Raw genomic sequence first — 25,909 nt, forward strand, 5'->3', positions numbered from 1 at the left:
ATGGAAATAGCAGCAGACCTACAGCCCATCATTAGTTGGAGCTTGGTGACATCTGAAGAAGAGCGAGAAAAAGGTTTGTAGGAGCCAAAGGGGTCAAGGACACCACAAGAATACTAATCAACTAAGAATCAACTAATGTGGCTCATGGGGGCTGACAGAGACTGAACCAACAACCAGGAAGCCATATTTTGCATTGAATAGAAGATTGAGCACAGAAAAGAGATTATGGAAAGAAATACAAGACCATATTTATTAAGACACAGAATACCACTGAGAGCACAAACAATACCATCACAATTCAACAACATTAAGGCCAACAATTGTGAAGTGGTACTTCACAAAACTGAAAAGCTTCTGTACAAATAAAGAAATAATCTGCTGAAGAGGATGCCCATAGATTTGGAAAAAATCTTTTCTATTTACACATTTGACAGAGGATTAATATTTATAATATATAAAGAACTAGAAAAGGAATCGATAAAACAATTGACCTATTTAAAAATTGGGCCTGCGACCTGAAAAAGAATTCTAAAAATTGCCTAAAAATATCTCAAAAAAAGGTTCTAGCCATATCAATTAGTGAGATACAAATCAAAAAACACATTTGAGATTGCATTTTACCCCAACCAGAATGGCAAAGATCAACAAAACAACTCTCAACAATTGCTGGAGGGTGTGTGGGAAAAAATAAACCCAGAACTTTGTTGATAGAATTGCAAACTGGTACAACCACTATGGAAATTAGTGTGGAGAACTCTCAAAATGATAGCAGTAAATCTACCATTGACCCAGTTATACCACTCCTTGTCATATGCCCAGAGGACTTGACATATATTTCTTTTAGCCCTGTGCATTGTTGCTTTATTCACAATAACTTGGAAATGGAAGCAACCTAAATGCCCTTCAACTGATTCATGAATAATGAAAATTTGGTACATACACACCATGTAATACTATTCAGCTGCTAAAGGAAAATGAAATCATGAACTTTGAAGGTAAATGGATGTAACTAGGAAGGATCTTATTGTGTGAGGTAACCCAGACCAAGAAAGACAAGCATTGTATATTCTCTTCCATTGAAGGCTCCTAGCTCCAAGTCTTCAGATGTATATACATATCCTAGGTAACAGCAAAAACTAGGAAGGTAAAAAAGGACCACTGTTGGGGTCACAGTGTCAGGGAGAAACAGAGAAGGGTATAGTAGGGTACAATGACATGATCAGAGAAATGGGGGAAAATGGGGACTCTAATTGGTGGGTGGGTAGAGATAAATACAGAATAAGGCTAATAAAATAATGGTAAGGATGTCTGAACAAGTCATAATCAATCATCCTATTAACTATTTACCTAAAAAACCTATAATAAACACATTTGTAGATAAATATATGCATGTATTTATAGATATAAATGTACATATATTTATGAAAATTTCTCAACTGGGCTGACAATGCTTCCTCTAAGACCTAAAGACCATCTAATAAAACCCCAACATCAGACATGAGAAGTGGTCCTTTGAGTTGTTGGTTAGGGTTGTCCAAGAGACTCCCAAAATATTACATACTATTGCTATTGCCCTTGGTTGCCCCATAACCAGAGGTGTAAGATAAGTCCTTATTGCTGAAGACATTGTACAGTCATTCACAGGGCCCAGAGACTTCTGACCTGGAACTCACCTAAATGTCTCCTCCCAGAGGATCAGCTTACATAGTACCAGAAGGTTGACCTTAAGATTCACCCAAAAAGAGAGAAACTGTGCTTGATACTAGACACCTAGACAACTATCTAGTGCTAGTGAATTCATAGATCTTGGAGGAGAAACTACAAACACCACTTTACTAATCAGGATAATTCCTAACTGCACTCTAAATATTTGTCCTTATACCCACAGATAAGTGTAGTTCTCACCCATTATCAAGGAAAATTTCTTTGCAATAATAGAAGCCAAGTACAGAAATCTACAACCAATTAAAGTGTAGAGTTGTGGAGCCCAGACCCAATGGATATATCCATCAAAGAATTCCTGAACCCAAGGCTCAGGGAACATTTTGGAAGAGTAGGTGGAAAGATTGTAGGAGCCAGATCAAGGGATTTGAGACTATGTCTTCTGGTAATGTCAGAAATTACCCCCACAGTCTCACTAACATGATTGTCAAAACATGATCTTAACTAGGACAATAGCAATAGACATGCCAAAGTGGAAGGGGAAAGCCTACGCTACCTCAATACTACACAAAGAACTGCAGACAACTAAGGCATGATAAAGGTAGGACAAATAGTTTTATCCAGGGAAGAGCACACCAATTGATTATCTAATACCCAATGGTCATTACTTAAAACATACATATAATAGCACTATATAGACTGAGCAGGTTATATTTAGGAATGTATATGTTTTACATATACATATATGCCATGCATCAATTAATAAAAATGAGTGCATTTCAAAGAGAGCAAAGAAGGGTATATAGGAGGATTTGAAGGACAGAAAGGGACGGTAGAAATGATTTAATAATATTATAATCTCAAAATAAAAGAAAAATGCTATTTTGAGATTCCATCTCACCACAGTTACCATGGCTATCATATAGAAAACAAATGACAAAAAATGCTGAATAGGATGTGTGGGAATAGGAACCATTATATACTGTTGGTAGAAGGAACGTAAATTGGTACAGACACAATGGAACTCAACATGCAGGTTTCATAAAAAGGTAAAAACAGAGCTATAATATAACCCAGCCCCACCACTGGACATACCCAAAAGATTCAATCCTATTGCAGAGACATGACCACTTTCATTATTGTTCTATTTGAAATAGGCTGGAAATGAAATGTGCTTAGATGTCCACCAACTGATGAATAGATAATAAAAATGTTCATATAAGGGAATATTTGTAGGGAAATGCATGAAACTGGGAAATACACTAGTTAACCAAAGCCCAGAAAGATGAATGCCACATGTTTTTCCCCATACACAGATTAGCTTTGGATCTTTAGATTTGTGCATTTAACTTGAAGTGTCTATAGAGGCCAGAAAGCTATAAAGGGTCTTTTGGGGTTGGGAAGAGTCCTTAAAAGGAGGTAGAACATATATAATAGACCACATTTGTTATGGAAGTAGATAAAGAAATTCTGTAAGTGGAAAGGTTTAAACTAGGATGATGTGGGACATGAACATGAGAAAATAATTTGTTGTGTGTGTGTGTGTGTGTGTGTGTGTGTGTGTGTGTGTGTGTGTGTGTGTGTGATGCATTGAGAGAGGAGCACTAAACAAAATTTAGGATGTATGAAAAACCATATGTAAATATATTACTCTGTAATCTAATAAACATACAATTTTTGAGGAAAGAGTTTTAACTGAAGTATCTTGTGCATGTGGATGATATTCCCAGAAACCATAGGTTAAATAAACAAAAATTCCAGTGTTAAGCATGGGATATCTCCATATGGTTGTTAATCAGGAAGGCCATGGTAGTCCCTCAAACAATTCAGGCTGTTGCCATTGCTCTTGGATAGTTAGAACCTATTGCTGAAGAAACCAGGTAGTTAGATCTTATTGCTAAAGAAACGACACACATTTTATGGAGGGCACAGAGAAATTAAGTTGAAACTCAGCTGGAAGCTTCTATCTTCCATATTGTTGGAAGGTGCTTTGGAGGCTTCTGGTGAAGGAAAGTCAGTCACTTTAGAAGGCAGGAGATAATGCGTACTATAATGCTAATCTGTCAGGCAAGATAGTCTTATTGCTACAGTAGTGAAGTAATTGTTATGGGGATACCCAATAGCTTTGTGGTTGGATTTAAGGCCTGTTCACCAGGAGAGAATTTATGACTGGTGCTTCAAATCTACTCAAGAGCTTGGAGAATCTATTTCTATTGTTTTGCAAAATGAAAATGGTATCAGCTGCCTTCTAAATATTTACAAATATAAATTAGTGTTATTCTCAGGAATAGTGAATACAACATTTTGGCTAAAGTTGAAATTTGCTAGAAGGAATTATCAGAATTAACTTTCAATAAACAATTTAAAGAAAGCCAACAGTCAATATCAAATTAAATGGAGAGAAACGCAAAGCAATTCCACTAAAATCAGGAACAAGGCAATGCTGTCCACTCTCCCCATACTTATTCAATATAGTACTTGAAGTTCTAGCCAGAGCAATAAGACAACAAAAGGAGATCAAGGGGATACAAATTGGAAAGGAAGAAGTCAAGCTTTTGCTATTTGCAGATGACATGATAGTATACAGGAGTGACCCCAATAATTTGACCAAGGAACTTATATAGCTTATAAACACCTTCAGCAATGTAGCAGGATACAAGATTAACTAAAAAAAAATCAGTAGCCCTCCTATATACAATTGACAAACAGGCTGAGAAGGAAATCAGAGACACATCACCATTTACAATAGCCACAAATGGTATAAAATACCTTGGGGTAACTCTAACTAAGCAAGGGAAGGACCTATATGACAAGAAATTTAAGTCCCTGAAAAAAGAAATTGAAGAAGATGTCAGAAAATGGAAAGATCTCCCATGCTCATGGATAGGCAGGATTAACATAGTAAAAATGGCAATCTTACCAAAAGCAATCTACAGATTCAATGCAATCGTTATCAAAATCACAACACAATTCTTCACAGACCTGGAAAGAACAATACTCAACTTCATATGGAAAAACAAAAACCCCAGGATAGACAAAAGAATCCTGTACAATAAAACAACCTCTGGAGGCATCACAATCCCTGACCTCAAGCTCTACTATAGAGCTACAGTAATAAAAACAGCTTGGTACTGGCATAAAAACCAACATGTGAACCAATGGAATCGAATTGAAGACCCTGACATTAATCCGCACACCTATGAACATATAATTTTTGACAAAGAAGCCCAAAGTGTACAATGAAGAAAAGAAAGCATCTATAACAAATGGTGCTGGCATAACTGGATGTCAACGTGTAGAAGGCTGCAAATAGATCCATATCTGTCACCATGCACAAAACTTAAGTCCAAGTGGATCAAAGACCGCAACATAAATCCAGTTATTCTGAACCTGATAGAAGAGAAAGTAGGAAGTAGTCTTGAACACTTTGGCACGAGAGATCACTTCCTAAATATAACACCAGTAGCACAGACACTGAGAGAAACAATCAATCAATGGGACCTCTTGAAACTGAGAAGCTTTTGTAGAGCAAAGGACATGGTCAACAAGACAAAGCAACAGCCTACAGAATGGGAAAAGTTCTTCACCAACCCCACATCTGACAGAGGGCTGATATCCAGATTATATAAAGAACTCAAGAAATTAGACATCAAAATGACCAACAGTCCAATTAAGAAATGGGCTATAGAGCTAAACAGAGAATTCTCAACAGAAGAATCTCAAATGGCTGAAAGACACTTAAGAAATTGCTCAACATCCCTAATCAGGGAAATGCAAATCAAAATGACTCTGAGATACCACTTTACACCTGTCAGAATGGCTAAGATCAAAAACACTAAAGACAGCTTATGTTGGAGAGGATGTGGAGCAAGGGGAACTCTCCTCCACTGTTGGTGGGAATGCAAGCTTGTGCATTCACTTTGGAAATCAATATGGTGCTTTCTTAGAAAATTGGGAATCCATCTCCCCCAAGACCCAGCTATACCACTCTTGGGCATATTCCCAAGGAATGCTCAATCATACCACAAGGGCACATGCTCAGCTATGTTCATATCAGCATTATTTGTAATAGCCAGAACCTGGAAACAACCTAGATGCCCTTCAACTGAAGAATGGATAAATAAAATGTGGTACATATATACAATGGAGTACTACTCAGCAGTGAAAAACAATGACATCATGAGGTTTGCAGGAAAATGGATGGATCTAGAAAAAATCATCCTGAGTGAGATAACCCAAACTCAGAAAGACAAATATGGTATGTACTCACTCATAGGTGGATACTAGATGCAAAACGAAGAATGACTAGACTGGTACTCACAACTCCAGGGAGGCTACCTAGTATAGAGGACCCTAAGAAAGACACAGGGATTGCCCAAGGACAGAGAAATGGATGAGATCTACATGAGCAAACTGGACATTAAGGGGGTAATGAAGGGCAAGGGTTGAGGGAAAGAGAGCTTAGGGGAGCATGAGGTCCCAGCTGTATCAAGAACAGAGAGGGAGAACAAGGAAAAAGAGACCATGATAAATGAAGACCCCATGGGAATAGGAAGAAGCAAAGTGCTGGAGAAGTCTGTAGAAATCCACAAAGATACCTCCACAATAGACTACTGGCAATGGTCGAGAGAAAGCCCGAACTGACCTAGTCTGGTGATCAGATGGCCAAACATCCTAACTGTCATGGTAGAACTCTCATCCAATGACTGATGGAAGCGGATGCAGAGATCCATGGCCAGACCCCAGGTGGAGCTCCTGGAGTCCAATCGGCGAGAAAGAGGAGGGATTGTATGAGTGAGAATTATTGAGACAATGATTGGAAAAAGTACAGGGACAAATAACCAAACTAGTAGAAACACATGAACTATGAACCAATAGCTGAGGAGCCCCCAACTGGATCAGGCCGTCTGGATAAGTGAGACAGTTGATTAGCTTGAACTGTTTGGGAGGCCCCCAAGCAGTGGGACCGGGACCTGTCTTTAGTGCATGAGCTGGCTTTTTGGAGCCTGGGGCCTATGCAGGGACACTTTGCTCAGCCTGGGTGAAGGGAGGAGGGGACTGGACCTGCCTCGACTGAATCTACCGGGCTGAACTGAATCCCCAGGGGAGTCCTTGCCCTGAAGGAGATGGGAATGGAGGGTGGGCTGAGGGAGGGCAGGAGGTGGGGTGGGAGAAGGGAGGACATGGGAATCCATGGCTTATATCAAAATTAAATTAAATTATAAAATAAAAAATTCTTAAGCCAAATTACCTTATAATTTTAACTTGAAGTCACTCCTAAGAACAGATATGGGCACAATATTTAGAAAGAATCCCCCAAAGAGGAAAAGTTCTTTAGACATCTGCTGTACCTGTTACATGTGGAAATTCCATAAAAAAGAGACTTTTGAAAACAGCTGATAATTTCCAAAGGTTTTTATAGTATTTACTTTGCAATAAGAACATTCTTTCATGCCAGGTACGAAATGTCCACAAAATAAAACTTAACTTTGGTATATGAACAGGTGTTTGTCCACACTGGGAACAGCCAAAAAAGCTTTTAAGCCTAAAGGTCATGTCTAATGGTCTAACATGCCCCTTATAAAGAGATATGGTGTTAATTAGTGTGCATAGGGCAGGAAAGATTATGGCATTAGTGAGAGAAATAAGCAGCCAAACCTGCTAAGTCGATCTGTAAATTTAATGATTAGTCATGTACACCTCTTGGTTAAACAATGTCTATTTAGAAGCCCTTGTGATAAGTAGGCGCTCAGATGGTATAAAAAGTCATTTGAAGCCTGCTGGAGCAGTACTGAAGGCACCATGGCCAAGTTCATTCTTGTTACAGGTGAGTCTGTAGCCTTGCCTTGTGTCCTTTTTCCCCCTCAGGATCTCACAACTGCAAAACTGTCATTATATTATACCTCTATACTTTTCCTTTTTTTCTTCTTGCTGCAAATTTTCTTCCCTCATACAATCAGTCTTTCTCTGGTTCTCAAAGCTCATGCCACTGGCATAGTCCTAAAAGCAAATTTCACTGTTTTTTAATACTTGTCTTACTCTTTCCTGTCCTGTCCAGTCATTCATTTTCCCCACTAATCTTGCTGCACCATCTGCCTTAAATTGATATTATGTTTATTTCTTTGGGTCCTGGAACTAGCTCCTTTAGAGATAAAACAATAGGAATCCACATAGAGCCATGCAATTTGTCTTTGCTCTGCCTTCTGCAGGATTACTTCCTATCTATCCCTTATAGTCCTGCTTAGGGGATGATGACATAAGTGTCTCTCTGAGACATTCTATCAAAGTGGCTGATGAAGTACTTGTTTAGAGCCAATTCTCACCTAAAACTTGCTAGCTGCTCTAAATTTGTGATTTCAAAACTTTGTTATTCTTCAAAACCTTTTCAAAGTGACACTGAAGCCTGATATATAAAAAAAGCAGTGGCCCAGTTCTCTTGACAGTGATTCAAGCTTGTGGTCTCAGCACTCAAGTGGCACAGGCAGGAGGTTCTCCAGGTTAAGGCCAGACTGGGCTATAGAGTGAGATAATACCTAAAAGAAAGTGCTCTGTTGAAGCCAAGCAGAAGCATTTGGACGCTTACTTAATACCTCTTCTAGTAAAATTTCTCTGAAGATGTTTTGTAGTGAGAAATCCACAGAGTCTGTTTAAAGGGCAAAGGATTTTTTAAGGGGAAAAACTGTACAGAGCAGAATTGATCCAGGTTCTGGAACACCGTTCCAGCCACCTGGATCAGTCCTGATATCCAAGTTGCACGATGGAGCAACGACAGCGATGCCTTCATGAATCTCAGGTCTTAAGGGTCCACGAGGCCAGGTCCCAGGGGCATGTACTTCAAGGTTGTAGGCAGGTGGAGCAGTTACCTGTTGCAACTCTAGGGGAGGTGCTTCAAGGTCATAGACAGAATAGCTACCAACTACATCTCCCCCTTTTGTCTAAATAAGAAAATTCTAACCTAATACAAAGCTATATACAGTAGGAATGATTATTGTCCAAGTATTGTACAGGAGAGGGGAAAAGCAATAACCTAAACAAAAATAGAATTACAACCAGCAAGAACAACATCAACATAATAAAATCCAGAGATGTCCAGAACATAGGTAAATGGCATGTTATATAGATTATTCCAATAGCTGTCCTATCCTGAAGAATCTGAATCTATTACTTAATATGTTATAGCTAAGATATGGGAAGGTTGTAACTGTAACTATTTAGTTTTCAGTCCCATCAAAGACCTGAGAAGGAACATAATAACACCTGAGAAAATGGAAAGTGCAAGCAAGCAATTTCCAAAATTCTAGTGAGAATAGAGAAAGCTGGCAGCCTGAACAATCACCTAAAGTTTCTCAGCATTTTTGGGGGATCCAATTTGTCTACAGGCCTAGAATATCTGACAGATCATTTTTACAAGCAGGAAGTTTGAAAGATCATCTTACCCTTTCTTGGTAAGTTTCAGTAGTTGCTTTTCCTTGTGTCCTGCTCATCCAGAAAGGACAACGTTCATACAGCCAGCAGTTGAGGCAATGGCAGTTCTTTGCCCAGCAAGCCATTTTGTGCCAAGAAGAAGACTATTTCCAAATGGAGTGTCTGAGAAGTCCTACATTCTCTTGGGATCAGATCAGTGCTGCCAGGAGCAATTGTGTCAAATGTCAACAGAAATCTAAGTTAATAATATATTTAAATGTCATATTCTCTAGGTCTATGAAGTGCTTGAAGATTACCTATCCACCCTACCTATATTTCTGTAAATCTGGAAAAGCTAACTAAATAAGTATAAACATGACTAGTATGGGTGACTGTCAACCTGTAATTCTTATCATCCTAAATAACTTAAAGGCTTCACATTATAAAAACAGTCTGTAAATACATGTACAGTAATGGGACAATGACTTTGAACTTGTGACAATATACAAAATATCTTAAACAGAGGTAGAAATGTATAGTGCAATATGCAATATGACAACAATGTCCTTAATATGTATCAATATACAAAATATCCTAAATAGAGGTAGAGCATACATATAGTATGACAAATATAATTTTACATTTGTATCAATATACAAAATAATATGTGTACAATATGATTATAGTTTTGTATTTGTATCAATATACAAATTATCTTAAATAGAATTATAAAAATAGTTTGACTTTGTGTCAATTCAAGAATCCATCTCAGTGAAAATTATCTAAGGCTGATATTTTACTAAATTAGTTTATTAGCATATACAATAATCTACCTTAATATACTATACCTATCCATTTCCCTTTTTCTTTTCTTAAGGAGAATACTGAGTATAAATCATATTGTTCCACCCCAACCCTATAACCATTTAGCCATAACCCTGAGAAAAGTGAAACTTTTGGGAGAGGGATGTCATTTTCTTAGAATTGCTCCCTGCTGTTTAGGTGGCGATGGAATCTCTGTTGAGTCCTGTAAAAAAGCTTAGATAGTTAGGTCTCAACAGTACTAGCTGTAGAGTCTGCAGCCAGTCTCAGGGTAATGGGTAAGGTTGTCTGAGAATCTGGATAGAAGTGTAGTATGATGGACTATCTCATCTTGTAACTGTCCTGGAGAGTTTTCAGTCCAAAGCTGATCATTGAATAATGTACAGTGGCACCATTCTGGACTGGGTAGAATTGTTGTGGTGGGGCCCAATCTTCCTTCAGGAGACTTCAGAGATTGCTATTGGAAAGACTTATTTTTCACTATGGAAGTCTGAAACTTTACTAATATCAAAATGGAAAGTTTGGATTTATGCTGAATCAAGAAAAGATTCCCAGAAAGCAAGGACAAGCCTGGAAAGAAATAGAATCTTGACAACAATGGTCCATAGATTATTGGTTTTCTGTCTCACACCAGTTGGCTCTTCTGATATGAGACAGAATCTCCTAATTTTTCTTTTAGCAATATGCTTGTGTTTAGAAGAGGGAGCTACATTCCAACTCCAAAGCCAGCTTGATTTATAATTGATTCCGGACCATGGCTATTCTAGAGTTAAAGAGGTATCAATGTTAGGCAGTGAGATATTACCCTGCAGAGTATATTAGTACTAATAAGTCCTTCCTTTCTGCTGTAGACATCTAGGTGTACAAAGCCTTATGATTTCTTGAAGATGGGTATTTCTATTATTCTGTAAAGACAAAAAACATAACTCTGCCCTGAACTTTGTTTGTTGAGTTTTTCTTACAACTTGTAGAGTTGCCACATCAGCAGATGAGCTATTACTTCTCATCAAGGGGTTTCTCCTGTTCAAATCAAATTTTTATTAATTTTCTAGGTATCCATAGCTTTTAGTCTCCTATGGAAACAAAAGCAAAACCCCTTCCCCAGTATAGGATGTATACTGGTTTCCATTTTGAGGTCAACACATCTTTGAAGTAAACCAGTTGGTTTAGCTCAGGAGTTTTTTTTTCTGTTGTCCAATGTCTCTCTGCAGTTGTTGTTCCTTTCTCATCAGCATTGAAAAAAATTCAAGATCAGTAAAGCATTATGTAATCTGTTTCTAGGGGTCATTTTTTCTTTCTGTTTATTTAGCATATCCTTTATAGTTCGATTATATCTTTCTATGACTGCTTGCCTGTGGGATTGTGTGGTATACCTGTAATGTGCCATATATTGTAATAAGCAAAAAACTGTCTCATTTTGAGACACATGATGGAGCATTGTCAGTCTTAATTTGTACAGTTTTTTTCCATGATGGCCATAACTTCTAATAGGTATGTAATTACAGAGTCAGACTTTTCAGAGCTCATAGGAATTTCCCATTGAAATCCTGAATAGGTATCAATGGTATGGTGTACGTATTTTAATCTTCTAAATTCTGCAAAATGAAATACATCCACCTTCCAAATTTTATTCCTTTGTATATCTTTAAGGTTGCTTCCTGCAAGTAATGGAGTTTGGTTATAGAAGGAACAAGTAGGACTTTTTTTTTTTTTTTACAATTTCCTTGGCTTGTTGACAAGTGATGGAAAAGTCTTTCTTCAAACCTTTACTATTTAAATGGTATCTCTTATGAAATTCTGAGGCTTCTAGCACATTACTTATTAATAACTGATCAATCTCATCATTACCTTGTGCTAGAGGACCTGGCAGACTTGTATGAAATCTGATGTGTATTATATATATAGGATGTTTCCTATTTCTGATGATTTCTTATTATTGTATAAATAGTGAAGCTAATTCTGTATTATCAGGAATAAATTCAGCAGTTTCAATATGTAAAATAACTCTCACTGTGTATTGAGAGTTAGTAACTATATTGACAGGTTCTTTGAAGTCCATTATTACCATAAGAATGGCATACAGTTCTGCCTTTTGTGCAGAATTGTAAGGGCTTTGAACCACTTTACTTAAATCTCCTGATTTATATCCTGCCTTTCTTGATTTATTTGCATCAATATAAAATGTGGGGACTCCAGAAATTGGTTTTTGCTGTATAATGTGAGAAAGGACCCATTCACTTCTTTTTATGAATTCTCTTCTCTTGCTTTTGGTCTGACAATTGTTAATCTCTTCCAAAAAGTTACTGCAGGCTCTTTGCCAGTATTCACTATCTTTCCATAAAGAGGAAATTTCCTCATTAGTTAAGGGTACTCCATTTTCTGCTGGGTCCTTTCCTGTCAACTGTCGAAGTCTTAATTTTCCTTTTAGAATCAAACCAGAGATCTTTTCCACATAAGTCTTTAACTTCTTACTTGGTTTATGTGGTAGAAATATCCATTCCAATATAATAACTTCCCTCTGCATCAAAATCCCTGTGAAGGAGTGTCTAGAGGGGGAGTATGACCAGAATGCAGTTAAATTCTGGATTCACATGATCCATATGTACCTCTCATATTTTCTTTTCTACTAGAGCCAATTCCTTTCAGCTTCAACTGATAATTCTCTTGTATTATTTAATCCTTGTCCCCTTTTAGGGTATTGGCCAAATTTACTAGTCCATCTTTAGGTATTCCAATGATAGTGTGTAAGTTGGAAATGCTTTCTAACATTTAAAAAAAATCATTAAGAGTCTGCAGTCAGTCTTTCCTGAGTTGTACCTTTTAGGGTCTAATTTTCTTGTAGATGTATCTTATATCCTAAGTAATTAATAGTCTCCTCTTTGTATTTTTTTGGGAGCAATTTGTAATCCCAGAAAGGCAGAACTTACTTCACTTATTCAAGCATGGTTTGTAAGATATCTAAAATTGGATCAGCTAACAAGATATCATCCATATAATGGTAAATTATAGATTGTGGAAATTTTGCATGGATCATTTCCAATGGTTTTTGCACAAAATATTGGCACAGGGTAGGGATATTTAACATTACCCATGGGAGGACAGTCCATTGGTATCTATTGACTGGCTGTGAATTATTATAAGTAGGTACTGTGAAGGCAAAATTTTCTCTATCCTTTTTATATATGTATGGTGAAGAAATAGTCTTTTAAGTCAATAACTATAATAGGCCATTCTTTGGGTAACAGAGAAGGCAAGGGTATCCAATTCTTTAGGGAGCCCACAGGCTGAATTATTAATTATTAGTGGCTCTGAGATACATCAGCATTCTTCATTTACAAAATTTCTTTTCAATAACAAATACAAAAGAATTCAAAAGGCTGGTAGATTTTTCAATATGTTGAGCATTTAACTGCTCCTGAACCACCTGCTCTAAAGCTTGTAGTTTCTCTTATGTCATAGGCCATTGCCCAAACCAGACAGGTTTATCAGTTAGCCATTTTAAAGGTAGGACCATTGGTACTTTGAAAAGCTCAACAGCAGCTGTGCTCTGTTTATGTACAGCTTGAATGGTTGGTGGCTGTTTTTTGTAGCATTTTATAATATTATTCCTAGAAACATGAATTGATCTATATTTCACTTTTGAGATTGGAGGAATTTTAATCTGGCTATTCGATTGCTGTAACAGATCTCAGCCCCAAAGATTCCCATATGGCTTTAGCCTTCCTCTCTGTCCTTCTGGTCATATGCATTCAACCCATCTCAAACTTTGTTTTACCTGAGATAAGGTTCCTATCCCTAGAAATTGGATATCTACCTCTTTAAGAGGTCAATTCAGATGCCATGATTTTGGTTGCATCCACACCTGTGTCTACCAAGCCTTCCAGAACAATGTTATTAATTTGTACTCTAGGCTTTGGTCTTTGTTCGTTTATGGAAGTCTGCCAAAATATTCATCTTATGGTGTTTTTTGTAATTTTTGATCCATCTATCAAGGCTGTTCTATTGTCCAGTGCAGTATCATTATTTATATTAGACACTGGGTTATTTAATTGTCCTAGGGAGGAATTTCCTCCACAGTGGCTGGAAATGTTTGTACCACGTTTGATTTGGGGGCCTGCAAGTGGCCCCTTGAGGCATTTTCCACTAGTAGAGGGTTGCCTCATATGTCTCTTTTTGATGTGCATTCATTGGTCCAATGTTAGCCTTTGCCACATCTTCTGCATAATCCAGAATATTGGGGTCTCCTGTTTGGGTTATTTTTAGAGGAACTTCTAGGAATACCCTATGTACAATTTTTTCTTATATGACCTGGTGTACCACAGTTAAAATATTTGGCACTTTGATGCTTCCTTCAACCTTTGGAAATCACCTCTCCTATCCAAGCTTCATTACAATAATTAAGAGACTCAATACTATTTTTATACTTAATCTATTCCTCTAAAGATGTTAATCTGAGCTTTAAAGGTATAAGTATTCTTTTGCATTCTTTATTAGCATTATCAAAAGCCAAAGACTGAGTTAATACTTGTCTTAATTCTTGGTCGGATACTGCCTTGTGTATAGCCTTGGCCAGTCTTTGTAAAAAATCAGTAAACAGTTCTTTGGGCCCCTGGAAAACCTTCATATATATATCTCAGTTGGTTTCCCTGGTTCTGGAATCCACCCCCCCCCCCAAGCATTTAAAGCTGCTGTACAGCATAGGGATAATGTATCCTCACCAAAGGTAGATTGTACATTTATATCAGTGAAACCACCCTCACCAAGAATTTGATCTTGGAAGATCTCAAAACCTCTAATCTTACCTTGCTGTTCAATGGCTTTAGTCTCTTCTCTCAACCAGCTTTTCCATTGTAACTGCTGGCTGTATTCTAATGCAGATGAAACTAACTGATTCCAATCATCTGGTGTGATTCTATTTTTAGAGGACCATGTACTTAGCATCTGTTGAATATATACCTTAGGTAACCACAGCCTCCTTAATGTGTTTTAAATCTCTCATATGAATAGGTTGCCATATATATTCTACATATTCCTTAGGATGTTTATCATCTGCTGGCTTCTCATGGACAGTGATAAGCCATTTTATGAGAGTCACCTGGTGATGTTATGACTTGTATGGCTTTGACCTTCTTCTTATTAGTTTCCTTATTACCCTTCCTGATAGACTCCTCCAGAGCTTGAAATCAATTAACTACTGCCCTTTGTAGTGTTTAAACCTCCTCTGTTGTGAAGGAGTCTAGAGATTTTATGGAATTATACATTTTTTATGTTCATCTGAAACATATGATTCTAAAGACTTTATTCTATCAATTAGTGATGATCTTCCCCCCCTTAGAAATTATCTGAATGGCATTAAGATTGCTTTGAAGCAATTTTCAATTCTGAAGATTGTTTTATCCATTAAGTATTTATACTTATTATCAATACAATTAAATTTGTTGTCCAGCTATTATTATCAGACTAAAGTTCTTGTGGTAAATTAGCAGATTCCAGAGAAAGAATCCATTTGTTTAGGTCCTCATTACCACTTTGCAAAGTCTGTATCAGTCCCATTAATGTCTCATTTTTGGTATTGTTATTAAGCCAATTTTTCAAAGCTGTGATATGAATCACTATGCTAAATGCGATTATGGTGAACATTGTATACCCAGAAAGGTCATATACATCTTGTAAAATTTCATTCATAGTACAAAGAAGTTTTTAAATTCCTGAGTCATGATATTATTGGCCATGGTGTGAGAAATATTCAAAATATGTAAAGAAAACTTTTATTAATTTGTTTATTTGTTAATAAGTTTAAGGGGTAAAATTATTGAGTAATTAAAATTTTACCCCTTAGAGATGGTCCTAATTGTCCTGGTGTTCCAGATGTCCCAGATCTTTTGATGGTTTTTAAGTATAGTAACGGTATTTGGCCAGCAGGTGTTGGAGATATAGCTCCAAAGCAGGTCTGTTCAAACTGACTCAGGCTGCCTGAATGGGCTCCTGTGGTTGAAGGACTCACCCAGGCAAACCCCTGAGTACTAGGTAGGGTTGCTGTGACCACAACAGATTATATATACCAGTAAGGGAATACACCAATGGGCTGGAAGTGCTCAAACGTGCACCTGTCAGGAGCTGCCTGCCTGGTTGGAGATGCTATGGGGCTGGTTGCACACGTGTGCTACATGTAAGATGGTGGCAGCGGTCATGGGCGGAGATTCAGGGCCAGTGGTAGGACAATAGGACAGTTGCAGGAGGGCACCAAGGGGCAGTGAAGCAGACCAGAGGTGCTGCCTAAGGGGGTAGGGCTGCTGCAGAGGCGTGCTTACTTGGTCACTCTCTCACTTGCACTGTTCTCCCTCCCCAGCAGCTGTGGTTGCAGTACAAGGCAGTAGTGATGGGACAATGGCATCTATGCTGGTACCCGAGACCTGGTTCAGGAGGGAGGGTCCAGTTAGGGACCTGGTGGCAGTGGCACGAGGCTTGAAAGCAGGGATATTTGGTCAACAAGGATGGAATCTGAGCTGCTGCTAGTACGCAGCAGATTGCCCAGGCTGCTCACAGAGTCTGTGGGCAGGATCTGAGCTGGCAGGGGGAAAAGGTTATCTCATACAGAAGCTTATCTGCATGGATAAGGGCCGTGGATGGCCTACCACGTGGGGGCACCAGCTATAATGAGAAAGCTGCAGAGTCTGTTTAACATGCAAAGGGTTTATTAAGGGCGAAAACTCACTGTACAGAACAGAACAGAATTTATACAGGTTCTAGAATGCTGTTCTGACTGCCTGGATCAGTCCCACATCCAAGTCTCATGATGGAGCAAAGAAAGTGATGCCTAGTGAATTTCAGGTCTTAAGGGTCTGTAAGGCCACACATCAGGGACATGTACTTCAAGTTCACAGGCAGGTGGAACAGTTACCTGTTGCATCTCTAGGGGCAGTGCTTCAAGGTCATAGATACATCAGCTACCCACTACAACGCTTCCAACATATTCCTGTAGCTTGAGTCTGCTTTAGAGGATGCCTTATGTGTTGAAGTACTGAGTTCATATCAGCTATGAGAATGGAGACACATCTGATTGTGTGGTCACTGAGTGCAGTGAATTTGGAGCCAGTCAGCCCTACTTCATAGATAGTAGACTTCACACTTACAAAAAATTATGACACAGAATGTAGAAAAGGTTAATGGCCATTTTGACCAACTGGTAAAGTGTAGATCAATGAATGTTTACTGAGAAGATAACTCCTTTACACAAGTGCAAAGTTTAACTTCTGCTGTCACAGCACACAATAAGCAGGATGAACCATAAGGCTCTAGGGTTATATCTGAGAGGATTTAGGCAGCTGGTTCAGAATAAATATGTGTTTTCTTTCACTAGGTCTGGCCCTTCTGCTGAATGCTCATCTGGGTAAGTCTCTAATTCCATGTCCTACAGTTGACAAAACAATTACCTACCATAAAACTCAAATATCTGAATTTCCATAAAGCAATTGTCTGATTAACATATTTAAGTAAAAATATACCCTGGTGAAGTTGGACTTTCTTTTTTTTAATGGGTCCACTAGCTCCCCAATAATGACAGTGAGACTTATTATTAATTATGAAAGATTAGACTTTAGCTTAGGCTTGCTCACAACTGGCTCTATAACTTAAATTGACTTTTTTAAAAAAATAATTAATCTACATTCTACTATGTGGCTTTTATCTCTCTCCCATTCTGGATGCCTGGTTTGTTCTGCACCTCACTAGTGCCTTTTGCACCTAGATTCTAACCCTCTAAGTTCCTCTCTCTGCCTGGAAGTCCTGTCTTTCCTCTCTTGCCTAGGTATTGGCCATTCAACTTTTTATTAAACCAATTGCAGTGACACATGTTCAGACAGTGTACAAATATCCAGCAACACCTCGATGTTACTCTGTTTGGAAAAATGTAACAAGAAATAAAACATATTAGAGAGGTGGGTTTGTTTTGTGGGGGAGTAGAGTTTCAGGTCAGCTGTTACTGCTATCCTCTATAGCTTGACCACTTAAAAGCTTTTTTTGTTTGTTTGTTTTTGTTTTTTTGAGGCAGGGTTTCTCTGTGTAGCTTTGGGCCTTTCTTGGAAGTCACTCTGTAGCCCAGGTTGCCTTCGAACTCACAGAGATCCACCTGGCTTTGCCTCCCAAGTGCTGGGATTAAAGGCGTGTGCCACCACTGCCGGGCTCACCTAACAGCTTTTAAATTCTCATCCATTGAACTTCACGGGACTGCTGGGCTTCAAGAACTATGAGAATTTTGTTTTAGAAAAAGCCTAAGCTTTTCCAAGCTCTCAAAATGAATCTGTAGCTTCTTTTGACTTATCTACAAGTGTGCTCACACTAGTCATCTCCACCCGGAGATCAGGCCTATGAGGTGGGGAGGGAAATAGAAGTAAAGCCCAAACTTTTATCATAGTTCAGTGAAATCTACACCAGACCATCATACTTATTTCTGACCACCACAGGGTCTACCTACAATCTGGTATGCTACTTCACCAACTGGGCCCAGTATCGGCCAGGCCTGGGGCGTTTCACACCTGATGACATCGACCCTTGCCTGTGTACTCACCTGATCTATGCCTTTGCTGGGATGCAGAACAATGAGATCACTACCATAGAATGGAATGACATTGAATTCTACAAAGCTTTCAATGGCCTGAAAAACAGGTAAAATAAAGGGGTAGATAGCTAACTTGGTATCTTTTGGACCAGTAGTTGCCAAATACCAGTGCTTCTGAAGATGTTACTCATAACTTACTATAACACGTCACTGCTTATCTGTCTATCTATCTATCTATCTATCTATCTATCTATCTATCTCTCTCTCTCTCTCTCTCTCTCTCTATTCTTTTATCTATCTATCATCTATCCTCTACCTTTTACTTATATAAAATTTAATTTTGAGAATTTGTATAATGTACTTAAATCATATCACTCCCTTCTCAACCTCTGTCAGATGCTCTCCCTTTCTCTACCTATGCAACTTTAGTGTCCTCATTTTTGTTTTAAACACACTGAGTCTAATTTGTGCTGTCCATATATCCTTGAGTGTGTGGGAATCCACTGGAATATGGTTTACCTATAGGAGTCACACCCTTAAGGAAAACTGACTCTCTCAGAGGTTCTCATTTGGCACTAATTCTTCAGCTAGGGATGCAACCCCATGCTCACCTTCCCTTTTCATGACAGAATTTTGTCTGGTTTGATATTTTGGATATCTTGTACATGCTGTTGTTCCAATTGCAGTGAATTCATATGTGCAACTTCTCTGCTGTATCTGGAAAAACACTTTTATTGTAGTCCACTGTCTCTGTTTCTTACAGTATTTCTACCCTGTCTTCTGTAATTATTCCCTGTTTGATTTATGGCCTGCTCCACATGATGAAACTCATACATTACATCACTATCAGGACCAAGAACCTGTGAACAGACAGATTCTTTTTATTTCTTGTTGATACAAATGCATGTGGTCATTGATGTTCTAAAATAAATATAAACTGTAGAATGGTTCATGTGAAAATTAGCAAATACATTATCTTACACATATTTTAATGATAAAGCAATTTAAATGTACTTCCAATGGTTTTCAAAATACTATACAGTGCTAAGAATTGTAGATACCATATTGTAGAGATAAGATCTTGAACTCATTTTTCCTATCTCACTAAAGGTTTGTATTTGTTGACCAACATCTCTTTAATCCTCCCTTCCCCTGCTTAAAGATGAAAACTTCAATATGATAGTTTTTGCATCATCTTATTATATTTTATTTTGTCAATTTTAACTATCCCTTAGAAGCCTGTTCTTTTCTAATAAGAGACAGAAAGGGAGTGGATACGGGGGCGGGGGAGAAGAGAAGAGGAGGAACTGTAAGTAAAATAGGGAGGAAAAACAATAATCAGAATATTGTACGAAAAAAGATTATTTTCAATAAAAGGAAAAAGATAAAATTCTACCATCTACTCTTATGAGTTCAAATATTTTAGAATCTGCTTGTAAGTGAGGTCTTGTGTTATTTGTTATTCTATGCCTTGTTAATTTTAGTTAACATGTCTTCTAGGTTTAAAATATTGTTACAAATGGCAGATTTCATTCTTTTTAAAATTCAATGATATAATTCATTGCATATAATAGCACATGCTTTTAAAAGGTTCATTATTTGATAAACACTTACAATGATTATATACCTTGGATAACTAAGAATAATGCTACAATGAATATGGAAGTGCTATTATCTACCTGAGTCATTGGTTTTACCTATTTTGGGCATAAGCTTATTCAAAAGGTTGCTATGCATTACAATGATTCTACTTTGAACTTGTTCAGGAATCTTCATACTTGCATATAATGTGTATAGACATTTAAATTTCCTATTTGTGCTCAAATATTCTCTACATAATTTACAGTACTGGTTATCTATTCTGTTTTTTATAAGAGATACTCTCAATACTGTTTTACTTTGCATATCTCATAGATAATCTTATGGATTATCTATTTTTATATACCTTTGGGATATTTACATTCCTTTTGAAAATGTCTACTCAGGGTTTTGATCCTTTTAGGATTAGGTTGTTTCCTTGCTACTGAGTTGAGTTCGTGATATATTTGGGATAGCATCCCTAACAAGATAAATGGTTTGCAGATATTTTCTCCTATTCTTTAAGCTGAAAATCAATTTACCTCAAGATCCAGTTAATCATTCATGGGCATATACTCAAAGGACTCTGTATCTTACTACAGAGATACTTGTTTATTCATGGTCATTGCTGTGCTATTCATAATAGCCAGAAATGGGACACAGCCTAGATGTTCATCAACTGATGAATAGATAATGAAAACATGACACATTTATACAATATAACATTATTCATCTGTCAAGAAATATGGAATTTGCAGCTAAGTGGATAGAGTTAGAAATCATCATCATGAGCAAGGTAACTCAGACCCAAAGGACAATCATCACATGTTTTCTCCTATATGTGGATGCTAAATTTCAAGCTTTAGATTATGTGGATGTTAAATTTCAAGCTTCAGATATGTGTTTTAATCTGAATAGTCACAGAGATTAGGCAGTTAGTAAGGGACTAGTCAGGAGAATGCAATCTTTCAAAGAAAAGAAATAGAACATAGTTTTATAAAGAGATAAAAGGGAAAGTGGAATAGAAGGATTTACTAGGGAAGGGGATGAGGAGCAGAATAAAGGAGGGAATATGGGGAGGGACAACTAACACTAAAGGCCTTTTGAAAATTCATATGGAAACTTGCTACTGTAGGAGCTTTTATAATCTGTTCCCATCTGTTGCCAGAAGTATCTTTGATGTTGATAGAATAAGGCAGAGGTCTATGACTATAACATAATACTATTAGGAGCCATTTTATTTATTTATTCATTTATTTTAGATCAGTAGTGTTTTGTTTTATCCCAGTTCTCTGGGCTATCTAGTCTCTGGTTCTTGGTCACTCAAGTAGTGTCAGATATGAGTTCCTTCTCATGGAGTAGCCCTTAGATCAAATCAGATATTGGTCAGCTACTCCTGCAAGTTCTGTGCCACCATTGTCCTAGCATATTCTGTAGGCAGCACAGATTGTAGGTCCAAAGTTTTGTGGCTGGGTTGGTGTCCATGCTTGTCTTTCAGTAGCCTGTAAAGTACCTTCCCACACTAAAGAGACTAGGATATAGGGGTGAAGGCTCTATGTAGGCATCAGCTCAACTTTTCTATGTTTCATGAGTTGTGTGGCAATGGGGCCCCACTGTCAGTTTTGGAGAGAAGCATTTTGTCTTAACAATATCATGGGTTATTTGGAGATTTGCATGGTATCCCCTTGGCCAACAATTCAATTGAATGTAATCCAGTCCAGCTACTGGCTGCCTTGCCTGGCTAAAAGAGGTGGCTAGTTGAGACATCATACTGCCCTGTTACTAAGAGTCCTTATGAAGATCACCTTCATAGATTCAAGGAAATTTCCATTGCATTAGGTTTCCACCCAATCACCCACATGCTCCTCTCAATCCCAACTGTGTAGTTGAACTTTTCTGACCCCCCAGCCAGCTCCATAATCACAACACAGAAACATTATTAATTATGAAATCTCAGCTGATAGCTTAGGTTTGTTTCTAACTAGCTCTTAGAACTTAAACTAATGCATTTCTATTAATTTATGTGCTACCATGTGTCTCATGGCTTGTTACCTCATCTCCTACATGACCTACTTCCTCTTCATCTGGCTGGTTATTCTGCCCTTCTTAGTCCCAGCATTCTCTCTACCTTGAAAATTCTGCCTCATATTGGGCATTTAGTTTTTTATTAAACCAATCACAAGTGACATATCTTTACACATATCTCACAACATTTCTCCCTTTTTGTCTAAAAAGGAAAGAGTTTTTAACTCTGACATAGTACAATTATATACAATAAGAACAATTATCAGGTGAGAATTATATTTACAATGTCTAGTCCATTTATATTTGGCAATTTTAAAGGCTGCCTCTAGTGTTCTGGTGTAGTGCTAGGGATGAGACTGTAGGGTTGCTTCTGGGGGAACAGAGAGACAAGATGTCTGCAGGCAACCTACCTGGTTTTTGGGCAGATTTGGCCTGTGGTTTAAAAGGTGTGCCTGCTCGAGTTGGCAGCTGGGATACAGAGATGAGTTGGGAGAGAGAGGTTAGGAGGAGATGGTCTGTGTGGCCCAGAGGAGATGTGAGCAGTGGGGCGGGGGAAGAGTGCAGCTGGTGTTCTGGTGGAGTTCTGGGATGAGACAGTGGGATTGGGTCCTGGGGAACACAGAGAATATATAAAGAATTTAAAAGGAGTCACCATATCATGCTTGAGACAGTGTTCCAATTTGACATCTTATGCTACCAAATAAAACCTCAAGTGCCTGGAGTGGGTTATATCATATTAAATCACTGACCAAAGGAGTTCGTTATCAACACCCTCAATCCCAGGCTGTTGCCAAGGCTGTTGGTTATTCTCTACAACCTGATAGTAAGGCCCTGTTTCTGAAGACAGCATTCACTTATATCATCAAATATGGAGAAATTGAGCTGATGCCCAACTAGAAACTTCACCCCTACTGCCTATCACTCATAATTCTGGAAGATACTCTGCATGCTACCAGAAGAGAAAAGTAACCATCAATATCACCCAGCTACAAACCCTGTGACGTGCATGTTGTGTCCTTTCTCTGTTTCCGTTATTCCTTTGATATGCAGTGGCCTTAATTTGATGTAATTCTACTGTCCATTTTGCATTTGCTACTCATGTGTCCAGTCATAATACCCACCCTCCCGCAAAGAGATCACTGCTTAGCAAGTCTATCATGGAACTATCCCCATGTTCCCTGATTTTTCTCTAGTAGTTTTTAGTTTTATAATTTTGAGTCTTATATTTAACTCATCAATACACCTTAAGTTAGTCTTTTTAATATAAGAGAGAAGGGTTCAAATGAATTCTTCTGTTTGTCTATTAAGCTCTGCCATGTGAGGGTGATGTTTCTGGTCCAGGAGCCTCACTTCAAGTAGCAAGGATGTAGACAACTTTTCATATTGCCTGCTGCAGTCAATATTAATATATATTACATTAAAATACTGAATTATTTTAATTTAAATAAAATGAAATAAAAATTAAATTAATAAAACATTTAAAAGTGTGTGTGTGTGTGTGTGTGTGTGTGTGTGTGTGTGTGTGTGTATGATGATTTTTCTTTTTTCTGTCTTTTTGTAATGACCCAGGAAACTTCAAATCATCTTGGCTCACTGCAAGAGAAAACAATGAACAGAAGATTTTAAAATTAGACACGTTTGAGGTCAAGAATTATAAGGGTTTTCTGTATTTTGAAGAATTCTCTTTGTTTCCTTAAAAATTTTCATTTTTATTTAAGTGCATGTGTGTGTCTATACTCAGCCAAGTGCATGTGAATTCAGGAGTCAAAAAGAGGGCATTGGAATTGGAATTACAGGTAATTGGGTTGTGAATCACCTGATGTCGGTGCTGGGAACTGAACTTTGGTTCTTTACAATAGCAACATGTTCTCCTAATGACTGAGTAATTTCTCCAGCCATTGGTTATTTGCATCAAAATTACTTGTGTCCCTTGATAAAAATGCCTCTCCTCATCCTAAAGCAGCAGTTCTCAACCTGTGAGTCATTATCTCTTAGAGGGTTGAATGACCCTTTCACAGGGGTCCCAAGAGACCATCAGAAATATCAGATATTTTCATTGCAATTTATAATAACAAAATTACAGTTATGAAGTAGCAACAAAATAATTTTATGGTTGGGGATCACCACAACATGAAAAACTATATTAAAAAGCATTAGGAAGGTTGAAAACCACTGCCCTAAAGTAATGTCAGAATCTTAGGGGAAATGAAAATAAAGCTAGAATTTTCATGTCCTCTCATAACCTTTGTGCTTAATTGTTATGGAAACAGACATTTTATAACCACAATTCCCAGGTATATGTGTAATGGCAAACCAATTAATTTATATTAGTTATTATAGAAGGTAATGAAGTAATTACACTTTAGCAACGTTCAACACTTTATCTGATGAAATGGCAATGAGGTAATTATGTTTTTAAGTTATATGTAGTACATATATTGCTAGTACAAGTCAATAAAGCCAAACCGCTGTATAATTCTGATTTCTCTGAGTGGCCCTGATTTCATTTATGGTGATAATGTAAAGTGCTTTTGTAAAGAAAGTTTCAGTAGTGGAAGACAATAGCTCAAATAGCTCTACAGTAGATAGTATGACATTAACCCTGCTCTGAATAATTTGAGCAGGCCCAATACTATAAACAGCAATGCTATTTTAAATTGCAGAACCCATGGATTTTAAATTTTCTGTTTATCTTTTGTTTTAAAGGAATAGCGAATTGAAAACCCTCTTGGCCATTGGAGGCTGGAACTTTGGAACTGCACCGTAAGTTCTCTTTAGAAAGCCAAATGCTCACTAAAAGCACTGTAGCCCAGCATGATCCTTGTACTTTTAGACTTCAAAACTCCAGATGGATATTAAGGATACCTATGAAATTAATATCTGACTTAATAAATTATCATGCAAAATAATTAATACCTATTAGAAAATTTTAGGATTATTGTGGCTTTCACAGGGCTAATTTTGGATGGATGTCTTGGGATGCCATCCTCTGAGTTTTAGTTGCTTGCTTCGAAAAAACCTCTTTATAAAGTATATGGAGGGCATGAGGTCTGATAAGGGTTGTGTATATTTTTTGTCTGTCTTCCTAGAGAAAGGAAAAGGAGATCATGTATACCAACAAGACTTACTTGAGTACTCATGAACTGGTGGCATATTTAAAGACACAAAATTGTCTGTGAACTAAGTTTGTAGGGCATTCAAAACAACAAGGGCATTTGCAATAAACATCTGAGTTGCAAGTGGGGAAGAATAATAAGATAAAGTGAATGCTAAGATACTGTGGGTGGCAAGAGTAGTGATTGCAAAGAGAGACCAGGAAAACCCTGAAACATGCTTTAATCCTCAATCAGGTCCTGGACAAGGACTGTGAGGCAGAAACTGAAGAGCAAACTGTTTTTATTCCAGGGTAGAAAGAACACCAAGACCTTACTCTGCCTTTCTTTGGTTTCCCTCAGTTTCACTGCCATGGTCTCCACTTCTCAGAACCGCCAGACCTTCATCACTTCAGTAATCAAATTCCTGCGCCAGTATGGGTTTGATGGCTTGGACCTGGACTGGGAATACCCAGGCTCTCGTGGGAGCCCTCCTCAGGACAAGCATCTCTTCACTGTCCTGGTGAAGGTAAGGAAAGTGGAAAGAGGTGCTATCCCTGTCAGATTCAAAGCCTGTTTTTCCCAAAGACAACTGAGTGCTTGTACACACCAAACATGACTTCAGAATTATGGAATCTTAGCATAGTAAAGGTTCTTAGATGCCATACACTCTTTGAACAAGCTATATATTGGACATTGCTCTATATGCTGTTTTCAGAACCACAGTTAATTTCATCTTGACATTTATTCTATGATCTAGGTTCATTGA

General features: G+C 37.8%; 1 protein-coding gene across 1 annotated transcript; it reads left to right on the top strand.

Moving 5' to 3' along the window:
* Window positions 1-25,909, top strand: LOC128106660 (acidic mammalian chitinase-like). Its single transcript, XM_052732215.1, has 6 exons — window positions 1-73; window positions 17,249-17,278; window positions 18,351-18,552; window positions 24,755-24,811; window positions 25,504-25,669; window positions 25,901-25,909. The coding sequence occupies exons 1-6, from the start codon at window positions 1-3 to the stop codon at window positions 25,907-25,909; spliced, it is 537 nt and encodes a 178-aa protein (XP_052588175.1).

The sequence above is a fragment of the Peromyscus californicus genome, unplaced genomic scaffold (genome assembly GCF_007827085.1).
Source record: "Peromyscus californicus insignis strain IS unplaced genomic scaffold, ASM782708v3 Scaffold_9__1_contigs__length_137607984, whole genome shotgun sequence".
NCBI classification, from domain to species: domain Eukaryota; kingdom Metazoa; phylum Chordata; class Mammalia; order Rodentia; family Cricetidae; genus Peromyscus; species Peromyscus californicus.

Excerpts from the sequence above, each read along its gene's own strand:
- LOC128106660 (XM_052732215.1), top strand. The coding sequence starts at position 1 with ATGGAAATAGCAGCAGACCTACAGCCCATCATTAGTTGGAGCTTGGTG. Across the intron at positions 18,553-24,754 it reads TTCAATGGCCTGAAAAACAG|GAATAGCGAATTGAAAACCC; the intron begins GTAAAATAAAGG and ends TTTGTTTTAAAG. Across the intron at positions 24,812-25,503 it reads TGGAACTTTGGAACTGCACC|TTTCACTGCCATGGTCTCCA; the intron begins GTAAGTTCTCTT and ends GGTTTCCCTCAG.